The 26519-nt window shown below is 38.9% G+C and overlaps 1 protein-coding gene across 1 annotated transcript in view; it reads right to left on the bottom strand.

Moving 5' to 3' along the window:
• The window catches only part of PIEZO2 (piezo type mechanosensitive ion channel component 2), a 287457-nt gene that overhangs the window by 130943 nt on the left and 129995 nt on the right, over nucleotides 1-26519 (bottom strand). The window contains exons 4-5 of the mRNA XM_039706337.1: nucleotides 22766-22808; nucleotides 1486-1648 (exon numbers count right to left, since the gene is read on the bottom strand). Coding sequence (XP_039562271.1) covers nucleotides 1486-1648; nucleotides 22766-22808 — 206 coding nt within the window. The remainder of the gene's footprint in view (nucleotides 1-1485; nucleotides 1649-22765; nucleotides 22809-26519) is intronic.

Genomic DNA, 26519 nt, shown 5'->3' with positions numbered 1-26519 from the left:
AGGACACTGAGCTCCCTTTGACCCACATCCCAGGCTCAGGCTCACCTCTGAACCAAAGAAAATGTGAATGTCTAAACATCAACATCTGCTTTCAGAGGAACCAAACTATGCCCATCTTTCTTCTGAGTTTCTGCTATCAGATTACTCCTGTTTCCTGCTTGTGAATGCTTTCTCTTCAGAAGATCAAGAGCGCCAAAGAAGTCTGTTGGAGCTCACTTTGGTAAAATAAAACTCATTTAAGAAGAGAGCTGAACACAAACCATGCTAATAAGCTACACTTCTTTCATTTTCTGGGCATAGCCCAGGGTTCTAGCCTGCTGCAAAATCCATTTTGCACAGCTTCAACGATAAAGTAGATTTAAAGCTGATAAAACCATGTTCCAGGAGACACAAAGCTTTTCATACGCACATCAAACCAAACCCTCCGTATCCTCCAATGTGAAGTTAAAAAGCTGCAACCTTCAGGCAATCCTCAGCTGCCAGGAGAGCCCATAAGAATTCCAACTGCAACTGAGTATAAAGCACAGTCCTGATATTGATCTCTCATGTGCTAGAAACTTGACCAGCTTCTGGCACTGCCACAATCCAGACAACCTGGCAACATGCAGAGAGGCCTCTTTTTACTCTATATAGTGGCACCAAAATGGGCAACTGATCCCCCTAAATATTTCACTCACTTCAAAGTTCAATTTCTATTTGAAATGAGCAAGTTGAAATTGTCTCCCCTGAAAATGGTGTTTTGAGAGTAAAGAAAAAACATTCCACCCATACGTAAAAGAAGACAGAAAATAAGCCCCAAGCCATGCTAGACAGTCTGATAAAAAACATGTTAAGATTAGCAGTAGGAATTTCTCTGCACCCTGGCCCAAATTCCCACTGTGGCTTTTTATATTACAAAATTGTTTTCCTCTTTCTGTGGATTTTTCTGCATTCAGTATCTCTGCTACTCTTCTCCCCACTAGTAAAAGACACAGAAAACACATCAACACTTCCAGCTAAGCCAAATCATTTTCAGTCTCACTCAGTATGACCAAAGTTTCAGATAACTCCTTCCATGAGCTCAATACACAGTCTCTCTTCCATTCTTTAAGAGTAATTTTTGATAATCACTCAGGTGCTGCTGTTATACTTGGATAAGAAATTTGGAAATAGGAATGCAATCCAAGGAACTGAGTACTGCATGTAGCAGAACAACCTCGTCAGATTTAACCAGCAGCTCTGGTAAAGAACAACTTGTGATGGACTGTCATGATTGTTTCTTAACTCAACATTATTTGAAAAATCCTGTAGCATATCTACCACTTTTCATATTCTGCTTTGTTTTTTCAACATAATGACTTTAGATTTTCCACTTTAAAACTAATTATTTCATTTCCTGAAGGAAGGTTTACTACTTAACATAGCCAGGACTCATGAAATCATTTCGGAACACAGGAATGTCAAAGATCACTAAAAGCCATACAGATAGAAAAGCGTATTTGATACCATCTCCTCATTTTCAAACTGCATGTTGCACTGTGCTGCATCCTCGGTTAGCGGCTTCTGGAACACGTTGCGGCAGACGAGCCATATTGTCAGACTAGCAATGAACATCCCAATATCTGGTACAAATAGTCTGATCACGTTCCCAGCATCTGCTCCTTTCACACTGTATGGGATGAAAAAAAAGAACAAAACAAAAAACAAAGAAACATTTGTTACTTCTAATGGCATTTTCAACTGCAACGGAAAGTAAGCTCAAGGCAAGGAAAGAACCCCAAACTGTCAGTAGTAAGAAATCTTTGCAATATGGGAAATATAAAAATGGTCAAGGAACTCTAGACAGACAGATATTTTTGCTCTCCACAAGTACAGAATTAATGATTATTTGCTGTGAGCTTGCACATACATATTTTAGTGATACTTAGCATTTTGATTAACCCAATTCTGAATCAATTTTTTGAGAGCAATATAGGAATAACCTCCAAATTCAACAAGAAAGATTTCAGCTGAATACCTAGAAAATCCATCTGTATGAAGCACAATCCTTTTACCAACATTCCTTGCAATGACAACATCATCCAGGTCCACCAAGGATGAGGGTGTCCACCTTTAAGTTAGCCCAAATCCTTCTTCCTGGCACACAGTGGAATACCCAGAAAGTCTTTAATATTTTAACGTGTTTTATTATGTTTACTGTTAATACCTTTTATTCAACAGACTACCTGAATACATTTTGGGGTATTTAAGTACAAATATTTAAATGCTAATTAATGTGTGCAATCCCTGCCAGGGAAGCCTTTCCTCTTCTCTGAAAGGTCTGTAAGGTATGATGATTTTTTTGTAGGAAAAAAATTGCACTGTTTCATTGTGCACGTTTAAGTGCTTATACTGGGAAATACTACTTCCTGGATTTAGCTGTGGTGTCTGAATTTGGTTCACTGTTAAAAAGGAGATCCTGGATTTATGTTTAGTGGCACAACAAACTTTTTATAAAGCTGCTGAATGCACGTATTAAACTCTCAGCTATTAATGAGAGGATATAATCATACTTAATTGAAAGTGTGAAGTTAAGACACTTTAAATATGCAGTTCCAATTTTATTTTTTATAGGGCTTTATGTCTATAACCAGTTCTGAGGACAGGTGAGGCATCTGTTTAGTTCCTTGGGCATAGGTGAGTGCACTAGGTCTTCACAGCCTGAACTGGTAGAAAACGTAACAGGTTGTTTTATAGATGCAAAGAAAGAGGTCACCTCTGGCCTTTCTTCATCACAGCTTTGAAGCCTAAAATAAACTTTGTGAAGGAGTTACCTGCAACTGCTGTGATTAAATGCAGGCCTGGAGTATCAAAAAAGTCTCTAATGTGATTACAATACAACCACTGTTGAGAACCGTGTGGGTCTGCTCATACAGCCATGATCAAATCCAACGTTTCCATCACTGCTGCCCTGCTGACCCAGCTTTTCCACTGATGTGTATCTTGCAAAATAACATATGCTCAAAGTGGGAAAAAGGTAAGTGATCAGAATGCTGGCTTTAAAGTTTGTTTCAACATCTTAACCCTGAATGGTCATGCACTGCATGGCAGCTAAGTAGCTTGAAAATATTTCACTAATAGCTTTCAGTTGTCCTGAAACAGAGAGAAAAAATAAGTAACTGAAAGGCTTGCAAAAGAGTTAGATGACAAAGTCCTTGCTGGACAGCTTGCTTGTTTCTTGTGCCACTGATACCAGCACAGCATGCTGTAGAGTCAACTGGCCTATGAGAGCATGGCCACTCTGGTTAACATTCCAGAAAGTCTAGGCTTGACATGAGCCCCCCACTCTCTTTGTAGTACAGTGGCTCTTAACGTCACTGAAGATGAGCCCAGGCTGCACCTTGGCAGAAAGAGGTAAAACGTACATGTTTAATGAATCTTTTTCCCAAAAACAGTGTACACAGGTTTCATAATAATGTTAATGAACTTTTTTCAATAATCCTGATCATTGTGATGCCTAAAGAGGCTGACCTGGAACAGAGACTAGACAGAGTTAAAGGAATAAAGCAGGTATTTATTAAAAGGCCTTCAAAGGATACACCTTGGGCAGTCCAAGAGCCTGGCTGTGGCTCTGCCCAAGACAGACCCAAGATGGATGCAAGGTGGATGACCAGTCACTAATTTAGACACTTTTATACATTTTGGTGCATTTACATATTGGGGTCAATTGTCCAATTACAGCTTCAGGTTATGAAGTCCCATCCTCTTGGATTGCTTTCCTGAATTCACTGCTGTTTGTACTTCTTGAGCCTAAAGCTGCAGTGGTCTCCTTGGTGCTCAGGCTGGAAAAGGATTGTTTTGTCTAATTACCCTGTGAAGAGAACTTGCTAACACTTTATATGAAGTTCAGAGTCACACACTCAGGCAGTATAGAATCTAAAATATATGAAAGCTAAAATTTAAGGCATCACTTCTATAAGTGATTTTTTTCTTTACACGGATCTGGTTTCTTAATTAATTGAAAATCAAAATTAATTTTGCATCACTTCTGAAGTCCTTCAGATTCCACTACCCACATGTGTACAAATTAAAAAGTGGCAGCTTTCAAGTGCCAGCGCTTCTTAGTTGCACCAGGCTCTCCTTCCTCACATTGTACTCCCATGGAGCCATGCTGAGAATTCCTTTGCATATCCCACTCCCCAGACCAAGGGGAGACCCCTGCAGGAGCCCTGCCTTGGTGCAGCTCACATTTCTTTCCAAACCAGGTGCTTCTGATCTTTCAAAATAAATCATTTAGTGTGCTGTTGTGAGAGATGTAACGTACAGCTCAGGCTAGAAACAAAGAGCCTGAACAGTGATACCTAACCACGGAGCAGGGAAAAATTCTCCACATGAATAGTTTATTCAGCAAAACCAGTTGCAAATGTATGCTCTCCCCACTTTCCTATGAAAAGGAAAACAAATTGACCTCGGTGTGATAATTAAAAAGGAAACAAAAGATCACTTGAAAGTAGAGACATACATATTCTCCTGTAAAGCAGAATAATAAACTGCTTCATTCAACCCCAAGTAATTTGCTCCCCAGTTTTTCACAGCAAAAGCTAAAACAAAAATCAGTTATTCCCACTTGTTATCTCTGGCAATACAAAAAAGAATGGCAAATACTGCCATCATTCCACAAACATTTCTCACTTTATTTGCGCATTCACACATGGTCATATTTTGCATTTGATAACAGTCTATACATTGTGCTCTTTCCCCCAAAAGCGGCTTTCAAACTACGAAGCTAAACAGGAGAACAGGAAACCTATTCAGATCTCCTAAAACAACAGCTTTTTTTTTTAAATCCCTGCAAGAATCTCATGGTGTTCAATGAATTGGTCACAGCCTTTGATCTACAGCTGGTAAAGCATAATTTATTCACTTAAACAAAATAATTTACCTACAGGGCAGCTTTAGTTGTAATAGATACAAGTGACTGAAGCTTATAACTCAGCCAGAAGCATATTCTGCAGTGTAATTACAGTAAATTGAAGATTTAGTTTTTCCTTCTTTCTAACAGGATGCAGAAGAAAACAGCATGGATACACAGACACACACAGACACACATACACAATGGATTAGAGGTTTGAAATGGTTTATTATTTTCCCTTGACCAAAGAAATCAAATTGCACACAATTTTTTAGAGAAGGGACTACTACAGTTAGGGTTGCAAGTGTTCCTCTGTAACAAAAATAACTTTTGTAGGACAAAAGGAACTTCACTGACTTTTCTGTCAATATGTGAATCTGTTTTATCATATCAACAGACTCCTAATACGGCAGTTTCCACATCAGATGTGTTCCCTTGATGATTTCAGCTGAATACTATAAATTTACTACTTTACAAAGGGTTCATCTGTATTTTCTGTTTATATACAGAATTTTCCTAGGACGGTGTGACCCTGGTCTATTCTTGTATTTCTCTGCTGTTCAAGAAACTGAGCAAAATGTCCTACTATATCTGCATTGAGATTAGGGGTAGCTGGGGATACACATGTTAAAACCTTTGTCTTACACCATGTACACTGATAGTCAAACAAATGCATGCAATAATAATGAAATATTACATTCTTGTTTGGAGCTGTAGAAATCAGCATTTCTGTTTTCTTAAAATTGTCACTTTTTGCCTTTCTACAATAACAGTTACTCACAAATTAAAATCACTCATCTCCTACTGAATGTACAAAGCTTTGGTGAACAGTGAAGTGTTAATGTGAAACCTGGCTTGATTTCATTACTTTAGAATGGCAGACACTCTGACTTCCTATTTATTTCAGATTTACAGAATAAAACCAGAAAGGCAGCAGAACTATTAGAATTAGAACAGCAAGGTTTTCAATTCATAAATAGAAAAATATATAGTAACACACATGTGAGACACCATGCATAATGTATAAAATAGTCCACATATAAAATGAACATCAACAGTCTTCAACTTTAAATATTTTTCTATTTTGTTACAAATAAACAAAAAATGGGAAAGAACAACCACCGTTTCTTAAAAAGAACTAAAATTAATTCAGCAATGTATCACAATGTTAAGCTTATGTTAGACAATAAATATGATAATGCTTCCAGATTAAGGAACTGTAAAAAGCTTGATTTTATATTGCATACTGAGTAAACAAAGTATTTTAAAGGTTATTGTTTATTGCAGTTTTAAAAAGTTATCAAAAATCTTATTCATGCGTACTACATCTTTCCATACATGCATGCATCTTTCCTCTTGTCCCCTCAGGGGTTTTCTATAGCATCTCTTTACTTTCTAATTAATTTAATAAAGCAAAAGAGGTAATACTGTATTAGCAAGTGATAAACTAGGAAGAGATGCACCGATACTAATAATTTCCATTCATCTCTTTGCTGACTGTGAAACATCTGATATTTCTAATTTGATCTAATATTTCAGGGTAATTAATGCACAACTGTAGATGCTTACAGCTGAATCCCCTTGGGCTTCCTCTGCAACTGTAATCATTAAGTTTGCAAGTAAAACAGACCCAAGAATCATAAGCATGGACCCCTGGGAACATGGACTGGCAGTATTTCAGGGGTGCCACGCAGTACCGTGAATGATTCATTTGTTTATCACTGGTATCCTCTCTGATCCAAAAATAGTGGAAACTTCAAGGGTACCAAAGACTACTAACCAGATGGCCTTAGAGGTGTGCCTGCTGATCCTTGCTGTTGGAAGAGGGTGTTGGGAATGGTTGCAGCTAGAAGCTAGATAGGAGGCTCCTTATCCTCTCTCAGTTTGAAATAAGGATGAACTACTTGATCCCATACTTACTCTCCTGCAAAACTCCCACTTTAAGTCTGATGATTGCAGACCCTGTCTGAGCCACAACCAGCACTTCAGTGAACATAGGATGCTCGCAGTTGATACTCACAGTGCCATACATGTCCCTGCTGGCTCAAAAGACAAGTTTTCTATGATGTTGGTTCACACAGCAACCTTGCCACCACATTCAGGGCAAACCTCTGCTGTGGGTAAAGTTTACAAGCTGCTGAGCACTGGTAAGTCTGCCCTTAGACCTCTCCTTGCTCATCAACAAATTGAAAGTAAATTATATCACAAAAACAAAACACAAACTTCAAAATATTAACATCCATAGTGCTGTGCATGTGCAGTGCTCTCTCTCCTGCACTGCCCGAATATGATGGTCCTTTCAGTTCATGCAGAGCATGGCATGTGTTTTACCCAAAATACCTGAAGTTGCATTTTCAGAGAATATTGGTCGTGCAAAGTAAATGTGTGGGAGGAAGAGGGAAGCAAAAATGCATAGAAAACTACTTATAAAAATATTTAGCATGCACTGACCTACCCAACATACAAGTTCAAAGGGCTCCTGAAGTATTTGCAAAATCTAAATCACTGCTTACAAACTATGTCTGCACGGATTCAAAACCCAAAAGTACACTTTGCTTTTTCAGGAAAGATACCTTGCAATGAAGAACACACTCTGTATTGCAAAAGTGCTTAACCACGTATTAACCAAACATTTGCTTTCCAAACACCGCTCTGCAGAGAGAGCGAGCAGCTATTTGAAACTTAATGCACATTGCCAAGATTTTGGTACCTCATTGCTTGCATAAAACATTCAACATTAAGAAATTATGGATATGTGCAATAAGTAAAACATTGGTTTGTGGCAATTCTTCTCTTTCTAAAGCACCTATTGTTTCTTTTTGGTCATTGATCTTCTAATAAAGGGCAAGCTCCAGCTTGCCCAGGGCAGCACACAGAAGATTTAAACTTCAGCAGGGATTTTCAGCTATCACGCAAAGCACTCAGCTGCACTGCTGCCAGACTCGTGACAGCATAACACTCAGCTCGCTTTGCCCGTGTCCCACAGCTCCAAACGTGGAGCAGGATTCATGCTGCACAGCCAAGAGGAAGGGAATGAAATCCCCTCCACACCCATGGTGCTGTGCGTGCCAGCCCCACAGCACAGCAGTGGAAATGACAAGTCCATCCGCTACACAAATTATTTCAGGTCAAAATGGGAATGTGATAGTAGATGGAGGCAGAGCCAAAGTGAGCAGAAGAGACTTGAGGACACCTCAGCTATAAGTGAATTTTGGCCTTAACTCTTCAAAGAAACTCTTTGTTTCCACTTTGAACACTTCTCACAGAGACTTCTTACTTATGCACTCATGGAATAAGTATTTAACTTAAGCACTAATTCAGTGTTCATTGATCTCTGCAAAACATTCCCAGTTACATTTGTCCATAATGCTCATAAATATTTGGTAACTTGTAGTAAAGTGTTTGCATAAAGGCATACAGATATCCGTATGTTCGACAATAGTCCTGACTAAAAGAAAGTGCTGACAATCTGAAGCAGCCTGACATTCTGTGATTATTTCAAAACATATTTTCTCCCTCTCTCCACAGTTTTCATACTCTAGTTGGAGCAGGAACAGATCATCACTTCAAACTACTTTTCATTTCATTCTGTTGCCAGCATATATCATACTCACAGAAAGTAAAAGACACATCTAGATTTTCCAGTCAGCTGCAGATCAGGAGGGAATAGTATTTCCCTCAATTACAGCAACCAACATTGTAAATTACTGCCATTTTACAAAGCCAAATTATCTCCAATACAGAGAAAAAGCACACAACTATCAGTGGTTCAATCTGGAGTGCCCACTGCACTTTAGTGTTTGCATAGGAGACCCTTCTGTCCCACAAGACCCATTCCTAATTTAAAGTGACTGTTTGCTGGGATGGGACCATTCACCCTCAATTCTCCCATATGAAACAGCTCCTAGTCTACCCTGCCTGCTCTGGACATGCCCATCATTTTCTTCACAGCATGAAGCATGACAGGACAGAAAGCAACATTGAACCTTTCTCATCACCACCTGCCTGAAAACCCCAGTGGTTTAGAGGCAAGAGCACATGGGCATTGCTGGAAGCAGGCTCCAGCCATCAGAGGCATGTGTACAATATCTCTCCTCACTCCTCTGCCGAATTCCATTAAAACTGGCCAAATGAAACATCCTGATTCATCCCACTGGTGTACTTTGTTCATTTCTACAGTGTCAATCAAAAGAGAAGTGGACTAGAAATCAGTGGCAAACTAAATCTCTCAATGCCATTAGATATTCCTACTAATTTTTCAGTAAATGTAGCCTATAACACAATCTCTGGGTGGCAAACACCCCACATCCATGTGGGAGGGGAGAGGACTAGTCCCCTGCACTGCTTGATGCCATTCAATGGCTGGATGTGTGACCACCAAAGACCCTTCTCAGGTGCAGGAGGCAGCTGTGGTAGTGTTTTGCCAGTGTGAGAGGCTCTTATCTTGTTCAGCATTGGACAAACCAGAATTGCTCAGATCCAAACTGGGTAAAAAGGAGCTGAAGTGAAGGGCTCCAGGCTGGCTGGGTGCCAGGTGTGAGCACACTGCACCAGGCTGGTCAGACCTGGCACATGATATGTTCCTGCTCCACCAGCCACAGGCTCCCTTCTGTTTTGTGTGCCAGTCGCTATTTGGAGATCTCACATGATTTACTCATGAACAAAACCCAACAAAAACAAAATAAAACACAAAGGAAACTGTTAAGCATGCATCCTAGAGAGTTTTTTGGATACTGATTGCAATGCTGATTGCTCTCCAGATTAAAACAAAGACTGGCTCACATTGTGCTGCTGGTGGGTTTACCACTCTACTGCTCCCAGCTACCACTGTACTGCAGGAGGCTGGGCTGTGCCAAGAAAAACACTGACAACAGTCTCACAACTCAAGTGCTCAAGCAGCACAGGTCATAAAATATCTTCTATCAGATGTTCCTTTTCTTTGAATCCCTAGCTTAAATGGCATGAGAAAAGTTAGCTGAAATTCATTTAGCTGAAAAGAAAATAAGCACAAGGGATGGTAGGAAACAAGCAGCCTGAAAACTGAACACAAACAGTTGGATAAATAAGATTCATCCTGAATGGAGACGGCTTCTAAGAGGAACTTATGCCAGTCCTGAGGCAGCCCAGGCCATCAGATCAATATGACACAATGACAGGTTTCAGAGGCACAAGGATTCTACATGGAAGTTGTCCAAGTACAGAGGTATTTTCTCCTCGCTTGCAGTTCGCAATGAGGACATATCTGAGGTACCAAATGTAACAGTAATGATAAAATCTCAGGTAAAGACTGTTCTGTCATCATTTCCTTCCTTCTATTCCATGACACTTCAGCATCTCTTAGTCTGTAGTGACATGAGGTTACTCTTCTCTTTGCAAAGCACCTAGACTACAGTCGCATGCTGTAAGAAATGGCAGAGTAATAATCACACATTTTTCAGCTTTTGCTTCCAATGTGGTAAAAATTAATCATTTTCTTGTTAAGTTATTAAAAAGAATCCTTCAGGCTTCATTTCCCTTTAATCTAATTGGGTTGCTGACTGCACATTGCTGTAGTTGTTAGCAGAAAGTAAATTTACATATTTGATTTACATCCCTGAGACTCATGATCTCTTATTTGTCTCTCTAGTTTTATCTAAGGCTCACCTGGGCACCTTATTAAGCCCTTTTGTTTGTTTAACCACTAGTGTCACATAAAAAAGATTATAAGCTGCCATCACGTGATTTGGGAATTCTCCTGTCATAAATGTGCAGTCAATGTAACACCCCTGTGGCAGAGGCTGGCAGAAAAGTATCAGAATGAAAACAGGCATACTGTGCACTGCTAACATTTGCTAGATTGACTGACCTCCTTCCACAATTCTCTCTCTCTTGAAAATCTAAGTCTCCAAGTAAAATAGAAAAGAATAGAACACAACAGTTCAGTTGGAGGAGTCTTACAGTGATCTCCTCATCCAGCCTCCTGACCACTTTAGGGCTGACCAAAAGTTAAAGCATCTTATTAAATGAATTGTCCTGATGCCTCTGAAGAGGCCAAAGTCCTCAGACGCTCCTCAGAGAACATGCCTTCCAGCCCTTCCAGCAGCTCTGTTGCCCTCTTCTAGAAAAGGACTTTAGCATCCTTCTTAAATTGGGGCCCACAACTGCACATAATGCTCAAGGCGAGGCTGCACTGACACTGCATACAGGGGAAACATTGAGTGCACCACAGTCTCTTACTTTTTTATGAGACCACTCATTTTAATTATTGCCATCTTTCTGCCATAGACTACAATGAGCTCTACCTTAAAATAATCCATTTACTTATTTGGTTTCAGACCTCTGGCTGATCACGCTAACAAGAAGAATCATCCTCTTTCCACTGAAACTGAAAGGGCCATCAATATTTCAAAAACATGCACAAAAATGAAGCTGCTATATTAGAGCCTGTACCATTCCCAATGACTGAGGAATGGGAATGGCATAAAAAGCCTCCCTGACTCGTTCTATTGAAGCTGCACTTCTGCAGATGACCAACATTACCAGAGGAAGTCTGAGAGCAGATACAGGAGTGAGGGAACATCTGCAGCTGAAGGTCTGCTCTATGTACATGATTTTGCAAAGGAATGTGGCAGCACTTGTGTTATTTCTGATTCAGCAATTGCTCTCCAAAGGTCCTCTCCAAGCACCTTCACCTGGAATTCAGCCTTGAACAAAGCTGATACAACACATAAAAAAGTCATAATAATATTGTGATTGACAAAGTTGTATCTTGACTCACATGTATTCCTACAGCAGTTTCCAAAAAAAAACCTAGGCATAACAGAAATAACAAAACAAGATTGACTAAAAGGATGTTTCGGAGACTTCATTAAAAATTAATAGAGATTTTTGTCTTTCAAAGTTTTATCATCTCTCAGACAGTAAAGAGAAGGATAAAGTTCTTTGCTCACTCATGTTGTTATGGAAAGAGAAAGCCAGATGATCAGCTGATATCAATTATAAATTATTGGTCAAGATTACCGAAGGAAATGAAATATGGGGGCTGACTGATCCAATTTCTAGCAGCACTGAACTGGAGCAGATGTGAACATCAAGCCCTGCAACGCTTTCCTCCCACGTGTCTTTTTCTCCTCTGAATGGTAGCCCATGAAGGGAAAACTTGGCTTCTCAGTAAATTCCCATAATTCATCTAGGTTCCACAATAAAAGCATATATTCCTTTGTGTTCTGACAGTGTGCAGAGACCACAAAAGTCCCCAGTGAACTCGGGTGTTCACCTCCATTCCACTTTTCTTATCATGTGCATGTGGAAATGAATATTTACTAGCTGCTTGGAAGAGACAGTACAGAACATTTACTCATGTCAAAAAAATGGGAAAAACCATATCCTGTGGAGCTGTCTTCCAGGGCTAGATTAATTTTTCAATACAAATCTTATTTTCTGAAAGAAAGAAAGAAACCTCACTAATTTCCTCTATTTTTTTCTGATTAACTATTCACCACTTTACACTGCTATTTCACATTAGCTCACCATTTGCCCAGAACATCTAAAACTAATCTTCCTCTGTAATACAAAGTCTGCTAGAATTTTCTTTTCACTCAGCTACTTTCTTTGGACATGCAGAAAAGCCGCTCATATACTTGATTCTATTTCTCTAAGTTTTCTAGTCACTCTGAATATCTCCAGAGCTCTCAAAAAGGAGTATGTGACCACTCTTTAAATATGTTTTAGGACTTGTGCACAGTGGGGTAGTTGTAACTAGTGTATCACAATGAGTGTCATTTAATGCACAGCTAATAGATATTTTACTTTAAAAAAATCAGATTTTTACTTAAAAAAACCCACTTTGTTAGCCAAAAGAGAATTATGAAATGAATGTGCAAAACCACTGTGACAGAACCCACAAATGTATTCTTTCACCTTTTCATTACATCAGGCTTTATAATTTTATCTTTTTATGACTTTTTATCCTCATTTTTTTCCATTTGCATGCTTTATCCTCTTCACTGATGAGTTTTTAATTTAAAAGTTACAGCTGATTTGATTGCTCATTCACAACTGCATCTGCTGCAGCAATTTATCTTTTGGATGTGCAATCACTTGCCAATGTCATCACACAGCAGTGGGATGCAGTTGGATGGCAAACACACACATACACTAAAGCTACAGGAAGACTGTAAATAAATAAAAAGTAACCAAAGTAGTTTTTACATGCTGAATCAAAAAGAAAGAAATGTTATGACACTGCAGTGACAGTGGGAGGGAAAGGAAAGAGTTATGCCAGATACAGAAGATGACAGATATGCTGCTGTTAGCAGAGCAATGTGGAATAAATATAAAATCTGCACTGCTGTTCCTACCCTGACAGCTTGGCTGTCTGCATGGTACAGGATCAGATCTCTGACAGTCTCTTGATCCACTCTCACAGTGCAGAAATCAGGCTGGCATGCTGGAGAAAAGGTAGCTTAAAGCCATTCACCTTCTAGACTGAGACAGACTTACTCCATGAGTGTTGCAGGAGAGTCCTTCAAAGCTCAAATATCACTTTGATAGTTTCAAAAGCTTTACTGGGGATGCAAAATTTTCCTAGATTTTTACCTTCTGTAGCCATGTGACCATGACAGTCACCAACATTTTCTTACAAAGATACACACATTCAGCTACGAAGCTTACAGCTATGAATAGAAGCTATGAAATGTGAAGCAACTTCACTCTTAAATGTTAGAAGTCAGGAGAAAATAATTATTTCAAATCATTCCACTTTGAAGCTATTCGTTATTCTTGGCATCCAATCTTTACTTGTTTTTTACGTCAAGTTAAAAAACAGCTGAAAAGCCAAAAAAAATATTTCAGGGAATGTATCTTCATATCTGCAAAAGAAGAGACCAATGTAGCAAGGAAAAAGAAAAAAAATTTTTTTGTTTCTTACTAAACAACATTGCTTACTGAAATATACATATCTTCGGTATCTTCAGTAGAGTGTATCTAATACCAAACACCTTCTCACAGGCAGTGTAAAATTTTAATTTCTGTTTTGGTCCAAACTGTTCTAGCAGAGAGCAATTTTAAGACTGGAAGGATGGGACAAATCCATATTAATCCCTCTTTTGTCCTGGCCTATCAAATTATTCCTTTTCCCAAAAGCTATCCGCAGTGTTGGAAGCATTGGAAAGTCATTTTATAAAAGAATTTGGCTTGGCTTCTAAACACACCTTTGCTCTACTGTTAGGGAAACACTAGGGTGTATGTTAGGAAACTTCAGCCATAATGACAAACAAATGAGTTTCACGTTTCAAGTTTGTTTGATGGACTTCTCCAAGTTCATAAGAAAAAAAAAAAAAGGAGAAAAGGAAACCTTCTTATTCATAAAGCATCTTGCAATTAATAACACTACTGTGCTTCTCATCTACACACAGCTGAATTATAGATTTATCACAGGCATGTCACTCAATTAAGAGATTAATTTGCCTCCAGGATGTTTGCAGACCGGCTCTCTCTGTGGGTGCACAGGAGGCTGAACGGGAAGCAGGACTGTCCTGCTTCCCACAAGTGAGTGGCTTCTTGAACTTCAGCCTGTATAGGCAGAGGATTAAAACCCAGTATTCACACAAGTGTGTTTTACTTGTATAACAATATAATTTTCCTCTGGACTACACAGGGTGATGTGCACCTTGGATTTTTAATACTTCAATTCTCTCTAAGAGGGTTTAGAATTCTCTAAATTGTACAAAATTGACTATATTCCCTAAAAACTAGTTTATTTATTTATACCACTAACAATGATTTTTTGCCTTGGTTCCATAACGTTTACTCTTGTGAGACATATCTTTGAAATCTACTGAGTTGCTTATATAACTAAGGACTGTGTGCTCAGACATTTAGAAAATTCACATTGCTGCTTTCTACGTTGTTTAAAAATAAGATGTCAAAGTAGCTGCAATCCAACCAGAGAAACTTTCTTGGTATATTACAGTGATTCACACTAGAGAATAGCCATGATTACTGTAATTATTTTAGGTAGAGATTGTTTATGTTACCATTAAGACAGCCATTTAAACATAAAGATGGGGGGGGTTAAAACCCAAAAAATCTCTTCAATCTGCTCAAAACAAATGAAGTTACTTTAGTGAATGTTTACATATTTTGTGATAGTTTTATCACTTTTTCTTAAGGACAGCTTTGAGAAAATCCCACAAGTAAGGAAACAATTACTGTTCTAAGTGTTTTTAGCCATGTGGTGATCATCTAAAAAGCCTCTATTAAAAAAAGTCTCCCTTGGTGAATTATTTTTTACAGTCTCACAGGTATGCTACACAAAGGCTACAAAACCATCACTAGCAATATATTAAAAATATTCTGTATCATGGTTGCTAGCTTCCTAGCAGCGTGCTTATTATCCAAAAGCTAGGGTAGTATATCACAAAATTTACAAAAATGACATCTGTCAAAAAACAGATTTTCTTCTCGCTTAAGTTTAAAAAGAGAGGAGAGGAGAGGAGAGGAGAGGAGAGGAGAGGAGAGGAGAGATTTGAACTGCAAGGGAGCTACAATGATCATCTCATCTTACTGCTCAACCACCAAAATTTAAAGCATGTTATTAAGGGCATTGTCCAAATGACTCTGGCAGGCTGACAGTCACTGCAAACATGGGGCATCAACTCCTCTCTAGGAAGCATGTTCCAGAGTTTGACCAGCCTCTTGGTAAAGAAATACTTCCTAATGTCCAGTCCAAATCTCCCTTGATGGATGCAGCTTTGAACTATTCCCAGAATTTCTGCATGGGATGAGGGAGAGGAGCATGCCCGATACACAGTATTGTTTGCAGCAGGGAATCAGAGGTAGCACACTGAACTGACTACACACAACAACACTGGAACAAAGGTCAACATTGGAATAAAATCCAAGGTAAGTTAGACTGATTTATAACAAGGTTTAAATTGTTTCTATTTCACTATTTAATATGGGCTGAAAGATTTCAGTTGACACAGTGCTGGTGAAAAAAAAGCTCCTTCAGTTTTCTTCATATCTTAAACATTTTTTTTCTTTGCAAATACAATTCAATTTTTATTTTGGCTTTCTCTGTAACTCAGACTTTTATTTCAAAGTCTTGCTTTTTGTCAGAGCAGCGAAGAAAACTCAATTTAAGATAGAACCTCAGGCATGCAGAATATATCAAATAAAACTGAAAACACATTTCTTCCCCATTTCCTACACTATAAACAAGACAAATACTTCAGCACACACATGCATAAATTCCACAGTCCTGGCCGCCACGAAGTAACAAAAAGAGAGAAGTTTTGAGAATTGAATTAAATTAAAGCAACCTCAGTCCCCCTGTCTTCCCAGGACTCAGCACCCTGTGCTGCCCTTTGCCTGGACACAAGTGGACAAATGTTGGAAGCCCCATCATCTGCTGTTCATCGCATCCTGAGAAAAGAAGTGCAGTGTTATGGCTGGAAGGACATGAATAAGCCTTTCTGATGTAGTCCTCTGCCTCCAAATCCCTACCTATTACTTAGGTTTGGCAGCTTGGGGCTGAGGCTGAGGCTGCCAGTACCATGTTTGGCCTAGATGAGAAAGGCATGGAGGGCTCAGCGTTGGTGCAGCACCTCTTGTTGCACCTTCTGCATCACCAGTGTTGCTGGAGCTATAGGCTTTGGGGATCTCTGAACCTCAACCCTAAAAACCGTAAAAACCCTAAAAGCAGTTTGGGGTTGAGGATGAGGCCCTCATGTTTGGGCAGGCAGAGAAATGGTAGAGATACCACCCAGAAGACAACACTTGTGTTACAAGCAATAAACTGCCATTTTATTCACAACCTCCCAAGAGAACGTGTGGAACTGATTCTGTCTTTAGGCTCCTTATTTTATATTTATCTGCCATATTATTCAAATAGCACATGTAACCATAGAATAGTCAAAACTGCAGAATAAATTCACATTCATTAACTACTACAAAAGTGTGATGGGCATCATATGTTAGGAATAGAAAGTATAAATGAGCCATCAACTAATCTAATTTCTCTGATTTGAAGCACATCAAGGATGATATGGTGTGGAAGAGAACCCTGCCATAGTAAGGCACTGGGCAGTGAAAAATTAGGCACTTGCTTAAGTGCTTTGAGAGACAGGAAACCAAAACAACTTTATGGACTAACGTAGCTTTTTGTTCCAAAATGGTGAAAGATGTGCCTGGCAGGGCTTTCCCATGTCCTTTTGATTGCACCACTGCACCCATTTTTCCTTGTCTTCTCAAATTATTCAATATTTGTGAAATGCATTCAAACTGCACTGTTTCCTTTAAAATAACCTCTCAAGGATGAGACCATACAGCCTCATGCAGCCCCTGGCTGGGGCAATGCTCCCAAAATGATGTAAATGGGAGCCTTGCCCAAGAAAGGACTATAGGATTCAGCTGTATGTGAAGAAAGGCTTGAAATAATGGAGCATGGTATCAGGATAAGACTTTATATTTCAACCATATAATTTATTCTTTACACTAAATCACCGAAAAGCGTGGGGAGAAGAGGGGGATGTCACTTTGGAAAACCATATGGTATTTTGATTTCCAAGCCAGAACTGTGCATACTGAATGTTTATAGGATCTAGTGATATTCTCTCCTTTCTGTTTATTCCTGTCACCCACAGAAACTCTGGCCAAGCACCAATCAAATATCCAAGCAAGCACGGGGAAAGAGAGAAAACAGCTCACCAACAGGCTCATAACTAGCAACCTAAACCTGGAAGGAGGCGCTTGGGAACTGCCTCTGATGCATCTGGATTCCAGCACTCATCGCATGTCACGAGTGGTTTCGGAAATTGAGTTCTGTCTCTGCAAGGGGTAGCGAAGACATACACAGTATTCTTGGCTAGACTGAACAGGGGCATATGTGGAGCAGCTGCAAAAGCAGACATCCGTCTGCTCTCAGAGATCCGTGTAGGAACAAAAATGCTTCCCTCAGCGATGACAGCTAACTTGCTCCTGGTGTCACCCACGTTAGCTGTGTCTCCTTACTTGTGGCAAACAGGATTGCTGCATTTACTTTGCTTCAAATAAAAACAATGCAGAGTGTCCTCCTGATCACCATGTGCTTAGGAGAGTAGTCAGAGGAGTTACTGAGGTACATAGAAAATCTGAAATCTATCTTAATAGGAGACAATCTTCATATCCAATCTCTAACCATGATATAGAAACCCTAAAGTCTTTTCCTTTTTCCTTGGGAGTCTTATTCCCTTCCCTGCTCTTATCTGCTTACCCTTTCCTTTCAGTGTGAGAGCTAGCAATCTCCAACTACCCTTTCATTTTTCAGAAACAGTAAAAGGATTACAAAAAGCATAACAAGCTCACAATTCAATACACAGTATTTTATGAACAGGAGCAGCTTTCACTGCCGACACCCTCAGCATATCTTTGGAGAGAGTCTGGGATGCTGCTGGTGCACTTTCTACAAAGATGTTGTACTAAGTATGGTGCAGAGCAGTCTTATTAGCATTACACAGGGTAGAAGTCACCTAATTTTGCATATATATATATGTGTATATATATGTATATGTAACTTCTAATTAATAGTAAGTTTTTGCATACCATGAAAATAACAACAATTTTAGATTCAGATTAAAGCTATCAACCAAACAAAACTTGTGTCTTTGATACAGGAAAGTTTTTCATTTTTATAAAGATAATTTCATTTTACTATGAAATTTGTGCTCAAAAGTTCCTTTCTCTATGCTTGAAACAACTATTTACTATGAAAAACATACTTATTGAAGGTTGCCAGAACTGTAGTAACCACACATCTGTTATTCCTCAAATATATATTTTCTAAAACATTTGATATTTACTTCACATGTAATAACAGTTATTAAATCTTTCTTAAGTCTGCTTTGTGGAACCATAATGTAAAGCACTACACGCACAGGAGAAGCACCATGGGAACAAATGCAAAAAGGGAGTAGAAGCGTTGTTAGTAGCTGAGTAATTTACTAGTTACATTACAAACCCAGAGAAGCATAGTAAGAGGAACAGCTGAAAAAGCTGCTGGAAGTAGTGGAAGTCTGGAAACCCTGCAGGACGATGAGTTTTAAGAGGTCCAACATCATTCATTTAAAGTTTCAAAATTGTTAGATAATTTATAGATCAACAAATATGTAAAAAGAGAAGGCACTCCTGTAATCACTACTGAATCTACTAGACAAGGACATAAACTTCATCTGGTAGATCAAATTCGAGAAATTTAGGTGTTGAAAAAGCCTTCTTTGGGTTTGAATTTTCTACTGTGTGGCAGTATTTCCCCAGGGCTGGTGGTGACTCTTTGGAGGCTCTGCACTGCAAGCCTCACCCCAGCCATGAGCTGGAAAGATACTACTGGCTGCATTATAGGAGAAGACCAGATCTCTGACTGAACTGATCTTCTTTCTTCTTGAATTTTAACAGGCTTTGTGCATTAAGCTCTCTTTAATTGCCAGAGTAGCCAGGAAACAAGCACAGTCATGGTTAACTGTTCATAACCATTCCACTTGAGAATGTAAGTGAGCTTCCCAGCAACAGGACACAAGGAAATGGCCTCAAGCTATGCCAGGGGAAGTTCAAGTTGGACATCAGGAAGAATTTCTTCACAGAAAGGGTGGTTAAGCATTGGAACAGCTGCCCAGGGAAGCAGTGGACTCACCATCCCTGGAAGTGTTCAACAAACAGTTGGATGTGGCACCTAATGCTATGACTTAGTTGACAAGGTGGTGTTTACTTAGAGAATGGACACTATGATCTAGGAGGTCTTTTCCAACCTTATTGATTCCATGATCCTATGATTTTCACTGGGTCCTGAATATGACTGAAAAAATCTTAAGCCATTGAGATGAAAAATGCTTTCTAAACCAAGTTTTTAGTTATGTTTGGAACGAAGTACAAGACAGCTGACTGCCTTACGGACATTTTCATGCATATGTGGGTGCCATGGTAATATGCATCAATAATGAACAATAATACCCACATTAACAATTGCAAAAAATTAATCCGATTTGTCTATAGGTCTACATGCTCTGGCTTACTGAAGATTTTTTTAGAAACCATTAAGGTGACAGCTTGCATCACATGAAAGTATCACATGTGCTCAGCCTTTTAAACCATTTTTCTTATAGGACAGCGCAATGCAATACAATATTTTTCCTAAATCTCAAAATTGCTCCTTAATGTTCTTCCTGCAGTCAGGAACTGCAGTCTAGATCATGCTGGACAAAGGTGGTGACTAGCATAGTATGTTACAGTTAGCTTATTTGTACTGTCTCAAAAGACAATAACATAAAGACCTTCATTTATATCTATCAAACCCACATATACTCCTTTTAATTGAAAAGCTCTTAACTCCAGTAATTTCCTGGATATAAAGCTACCTTACTCAAGCTCCAGCATTTTTAATTTCCCTTGCATTGAAAAGCAGCATCCTCAGCTCACAAGTAATGCTTACATAAAAGCCCTGCAGTCAGATCTCTTGGTACCACATTGATTTTCAGGATATGAAGACAACAGTAATGTAAACACTCTACTACTGCAGAATAAACACCATGTAGCCACAAAGCAGTGATGACATCACCTGTAAATGATATGGGATTAATTTTCTGCAATGTAAACTGACTGTCTATGTCTCCTGTTCCTCAATGCACTCTAAAACAGTTTGTTGAGAACAATTAATATCTTCCGGTTTTAAAGCAAAGATAATTCCTCCTTAGGGCATTACTTCATGTTTCACCTTTTGTGTATTTAAAAATCTTGCTTCCTCCCTCCTAATTGAGAATGTCCTTGCTCAAACAACACATTTAAATGATATTGATATTTCAAAGCTGACTCAGGTGTGCCTAAGTCAAAAAGCTTGCAGAGAATAAAATTTTAAATAGAACATGCTTCTGCTGCTTCTTTCCCTAGAGCTTATAGAAATAACACAAGAACAGCTGTATTGGATCAGAGCTAACATAGATGTAGCCCACTAACCTGTCTCTATTTGTGGTCAAAAAGGGATTCCTACTGAAGAGAATAAGATTAGGGAAAGGATGTAGTGATACATCCAGAGAATAAGCTCTCCACTTTAAGAGAATTGCAGACCAGAGATTACTACTTCTGTGACTGCAAGTTAAGTGTGATTCCAGCATCCAGGTACTACATATAGGAATGTGTTTGCTTTGGAAACTATCCTTAAAGATACAAAAAGTACTGATCTTAAGCAATGACATATGATATTAACAAAATATTGCTATAAAGGATTTAACACTGAACTTCATGTATATGTTTCTCATTAACCTTTTACTCAACCAATCTGAGAAGTTGTGGATGCCCCACACCTTGTGTTATAGGCCAGGCTGGATGGGGCTCTGAACAACCTACGGCAGAGGGGTAGAAAGTGGATGATCTTTAAGGTACCTTCTAACCCACGCCATTCTATGATTCTATGATATATTCCTGTCATAAAAAAATACTGTGTTAAAAATACAGGTAGGATAATGGTTATCACTATTTTTAAAACCTTCTTAATTGTTGTATCTGTATGAAAGGTTTTATCTTCCTTTTTTTTTCTCCTTGCTGGTTCTCTGACAAAGCTGATAAGAGAACACATTTGATTCTATGACTATGGCAAGCAAAGTACATTCAAATCTTCACCTCATTTGTGCTAACAAATGTGCTGCTTCAAATAAAGCTACCCCAGAGTGACAATCAGTCTTTCAAGGTGCAGAAGTGCCATTGAAAAGCCTTTCTGCTTTTCAAACTAGAGTGGCAACAATGGCATCTGCACAGAAATTCCTTCTACATATTTGCCTCCTCTCAGGAAGTTTTCTCAGCTGTAATTTAGTCTATCAATAATTCTCCATATGTCATGTGGTATATATCTTGCATATAAACAGCTAGCATGGATTCTTCTTGGTTTGAAACATCTCAGAAGTTGGAAATTGCCACCACAGAACTTCTAATGAACTCAGCAAAAAATATGCTGACACTTATCCATTCTGTCTTTCAAAACACAGACACGGAGTATCAATTAATTCATTCTAGAATGCCTCAAAACTTTTTTTTTTTTTTATGGAGAGAAGCAGCACCAACAGGTGCACGAACAGATGCTAATTCACAATTTGGGTGATGAAAGGTTTATTGTAGTGCCCTGTGGTATCATACCGAATGAAAGGCTCATCAGGAACCAAAGTGGATGTAACTTGGGAAAAAAAACCCCAACCTTTTAAAAAAAAAAACTTTTGAGAACATCAAACTTAGCAACTGAGTGTTTAATTTTCAACAATATCCAGACCTTCAAGTGGAGAGAAGATTCTTCTGCTTACCATTTGTAGAAGAATAAAGATGACATTGAGCATCTGAATCCTTCTTTACTGGACTTGGCCTTGTTTAGTTTACAAGACAGACGTGTTTCTGGTATGATGATATTGCGGCTAAGTTTGTCTGCAAGAAGTTCTTGCACTTGAGGAATGCTGCATATTGAATTTTCCTCTGGTGCTGAATAGGTCTCTGCCAGCTTTGCTCCTCTTTCAACTTCATTTACTTTTGTCAACTCATATGTCAGAGATTAGAAGTTTCATGGAAAAAATATGAGTGAGAGCAATATTTTCATTCATAAGTAAGATTTGTGACCAAAAGATGTGTCCCCTTTTTTTAATACCAGCATGCTGCATAGTCACCAGCAAACAACAGGATTAGCCAAGTTCATATAATGAATAAATTGCTTCAGATTGACTTGGGAAAAAGACAAGGACACAAACAGAAAAGCTGAACACATATGTGCATGACACTGCATGACTACTACTCTAAATTTGAGGTCATTGATACACTCAATCTACTAAAATAAATAATTGTGCAAATTTGCCTGTGCAGTTTTTCTTCCTTACCTTTTTTCACTAGTAAGAAAATAAATGTACGGCTTACCTTTCAAAACCAATCTGCCGTAATGTTTTCTCCCACGTCGAACCTGCACAAAGAGGAGAAAAAACAAACACCCTCAGTAGAAAGAACCTTTTTTGTATGAACATTCTTTTCCTTTCCTTGTGCAGCTGGGATCTGTATATTAAGGAGATTTTTTCCACCCCTAGAGAAGTACCTGTAAATTACACGTGTTTTCCCCAGAGTGGACGACTGTTGAGAGAGGCTACCACCTGGTGACACAACAGTGAGAGGGGTATCAGCCTATAGAACTTCACACTGCAGAGCAGCTACAGCTCACTGCAATTCCAAGGGTGGTCTCCTCTGCTAGGGCAATGTGATCTGGGAGCACTGAGCTGGCATCTCACATCATGCACGCTTCACATTTCAGCTTTTCACTTTACTGTAGTGTTCGCCTGATTCTTGCTGAAAGCTTTACAGCTCCTTCTGAAATCTAGCCCTTTTATTTTTAAACAAAAACAGGAACACGTATTCCTTCTTTATTGTTTAACCCTTCATACAGACAGCTCCAAAGGACTCTTTCTCAAAATTATCAAGGACTCAGCCCCACAAACTACTCAAATGTGCAGACTAATCCAAAGAATTGCCCTCAGTATTTCTGATGCACTTAATACAAATTTTACTTAGATTTTCTCCAAAATAACCTCCACACACACTTTGAGCACTAGACTTTCAGTTTTCAGGTCTTGGTAGTTTAGTAGCTTTTTGTCAATTTATTTTTTTTTAACTATAACAAGGTCATTATAAACAGGCTACTAAGAGTACAAATATCTCAAGTCATGCAGGTCTGCTTGGCAAATATATAGGAGGACATGAAGCTGCGTCATAGTTTGTTCTCCGTCCTTTTGTGCTGCTGTGGAAATGCAAAAGGACTGTATGCCATGTAAGCAACTACAGCTCTTTTTCAATGATTCATCTCAATCATTCATTGAATTCTCAAAATCAGAGAAGTGACAATAATTCCTGTTGCTGAGGCATTTTATCGCCTAAAGGGAAATATAAATTAGGAACAAAAAAATTCCCTGTGAGTTACATTAAGCAGCACTTTTAATTGCCCCCATTCCATGCAAAGCAGGCAGGGATTTCAGGCCTATATCCAGCAAAACACAAAGGAGAAAGAGACTTCAAAAGCAAGGTAGAGAAAGCTCTACCTTCACTATATGGGGGAAAAAAAGAAGTTAGATTCTGTTCTGGAATAACTGAGCAATGTTGATTATTTGATGAGTAGTGAGAGCTTCTACCGTGGCACCTGTATCTGCCTGAGATGGGGCAAGACTTCTGCCTGCACAACTACATAATACACACATCACACTGAATTAATCTTTTATTAAAAGGAGTCCTCTAAAGCAGGACAAGAAATACTCTCACACATTTATTTCAGATAAATGTGAAAAACTAAAATAATGTCTAGCACAATGAACCATAAATGACTGAGATAAATAAAGACCCACTCCATTAATGCATCCCCCAAACCCATTATCTTCTGTTCACCTCTGGAGTGTAACTGGTTTCACACAGCATCTATGAATGAAGCCATTGTTAAAAAGAAGACTGTGCCACTCCATAGGAGGCAGAGCAGACACAAGCAATTCTCCATATATTATGCAATCCCGCTGGCTCTGGAAAAGTAGCCAACGGTTTTTGAACTCTGAAGATTTGAAGAGTGTTGAAGAAAAGAAATCTCAACAGGACTTCCTAAAGCAAAGACCAGTACTGGCATCTTTAGTCTGAGTTTCTGCACCTTCCACTGTTATGTATAATTGTGTATGAATTTTTCACCCCATGACTGGCTACACTTCATTTGTAATATATAGATAGAGTCCTCCTGGAGAGAGAGGGTGGGGAGAGAAAGAGAGAGAAAGCAAAAAAGCTATAGAGGAAAGGGAATTGGGTCGCATTGGTTTGAAATAATCTTTTGGCTGCAGCTGGCCACCAGAATACTCTTTGAAATGCATCTGACTCCTCTGAAGCAAAGCCTGCCAAGAACACAACTAACATTTCATATTAAAAAAACAAATCTTTTTTATGGAGTCTTATTTTAAAATGTTTATGATCTAAACATTGGGTTTTAAGATTTGCCAATTCCATTCACAATAGTATCAACTTCTACACCACACTAAGAGCCAAAAGTAAATACCCTGAGGTAAAGAAGCACTAAAAAGAATAGCGCTATTAAAAGTCTAGAAAACCTACTATTTGATTTAAACCTTACCCGTTGCTTCCAAAACATAAAACAGGGTTTAAGTCACATAATTCTCATTAAAATAAAAAAAGGAGTTAATCACGAATTAAAGACTTGATCCTGCTCCCAGGGAAATCAATAGGAATTTGGCTATTCACTTCAGTCTTTCTCCCTGTTGGGACTGGGGAAACTATTCACCCCTTGACTTTCAGAATCAATCAACTACTGCACTTGAGTTACTAAGTTAAGGTGGCTTTCCTTTGCTTTCTTTTTTTTTTAACACCACAACAAAAATACTATAACTGTTTATAAGAATGCCTTAATCTGGTACCCATGTAATTAAGGGTTTTTCCCAAATATTTTCTCCAGAGTGCTCGACCATCCTCATTTATTCCAAAAATTCTGTTTCACATTAACAGCTCTAGCTTCAGTATTCTTCAAAGAGATGAAGCATAATGCACTTCTAGAATTTCTGCTCGAATTTAATAGGAAAAATAGTAACGTATACCATGGTCACATATGCTCTCAATGAAATCCTAGCATACGAATGAGAGTACAAGAATATGAGATTTAATAAGATAAAATCCAGAACATCTTCCTTAAGTCAAAAGTTGCCTTCTTTGACAGGTAGGCTTTCATTCACAAGGCAGTTGCCATATTTAGTTTGGCTTGGTTACAACTCTCTGCTTACTATGAACTTACACTAAGGATGAGAGGACTCACACACCACTGCTAGGTTGCTCACCTTTACAAAGCATGAAGGTGCCTTGCTGCTGAAGTGCACTGGTGGGCATAGGGAAAACACACAATGACATATTCACGGGATCACAGAATCATGGAACACCAGTCAGAAAGGACGTCAAGGATCATCTGGTCCAACCTTGGACAAAAGCACAGGCTAGGCAAGATGCCCCAGCACCCTGTCTAGTTGGGTGTTAAAAGTGACCAATACTGGGGAAGAATACCGGTATAGTGATTTTCATCCTTTTATGGAGTCTGCACAACTGTTCACCTTGAGTCATATCATGCCCCATCTGCCACTGCTGCAGAGATCTGTAGCTGTTGAGGGAGAAATCTGGCATGCATTGTAATTGAAACTCATGCCTCCTTTGCCATTCCCATGCACATGTGCTTGAAGGTCCCTGTGGATCCTGTGGTCCCCATGACTATGTGCACTGATTACCAACACCTTGCTGCTTTCTCATTTCTCTAGTGTTAGTGGCTTCTTGAAGAAGTACATGCCTGTGCCAGACTCTGCTCTTAAGGCTTTCTAACAGTTAGAATAATAATTCTTGCATTCTTTTCTAACTGTGATCTGACATAAGGACCAGGGATGAAAAACAGGGCTTAACTGAACCAAAAGACAATGTTTGACATTTTTCAGTAAGAATTGAGTGAGCCTGTCAAAATTCAAGTATACAACCAGAATTATATGAAGATCTCCAAAGACTGGAATAGGAAAAAATATCTGTTGATTCCATCAATCCAAAGTTAAAAAACTTTTTGAAACCCAGACTCTCTGAAGGAATGAACAGGGTAGCAGACCTACCCCAACAT

The sequence above is a fragment of the Passer montanus genome, unplaced genomic scaffold, assembly GCF_014805655.1.
Source record: "Passer montanus isolate IOZ18808 unplaced genomic scaffold, ASM1480565v1 scaffold19, whole genome shotgun sequence".
Classification (NCBI taxonomy): Eukaryota; Metazoa; Chordata; class Aves; order Passeriformes; family Passeridae; genus Passer; species Passer montanus.
The sequence above is the reverse complement of the archived record's forward strand: the minus strand, read 5'-3'. Positions and strand labels throughout refer to the sequence as shown.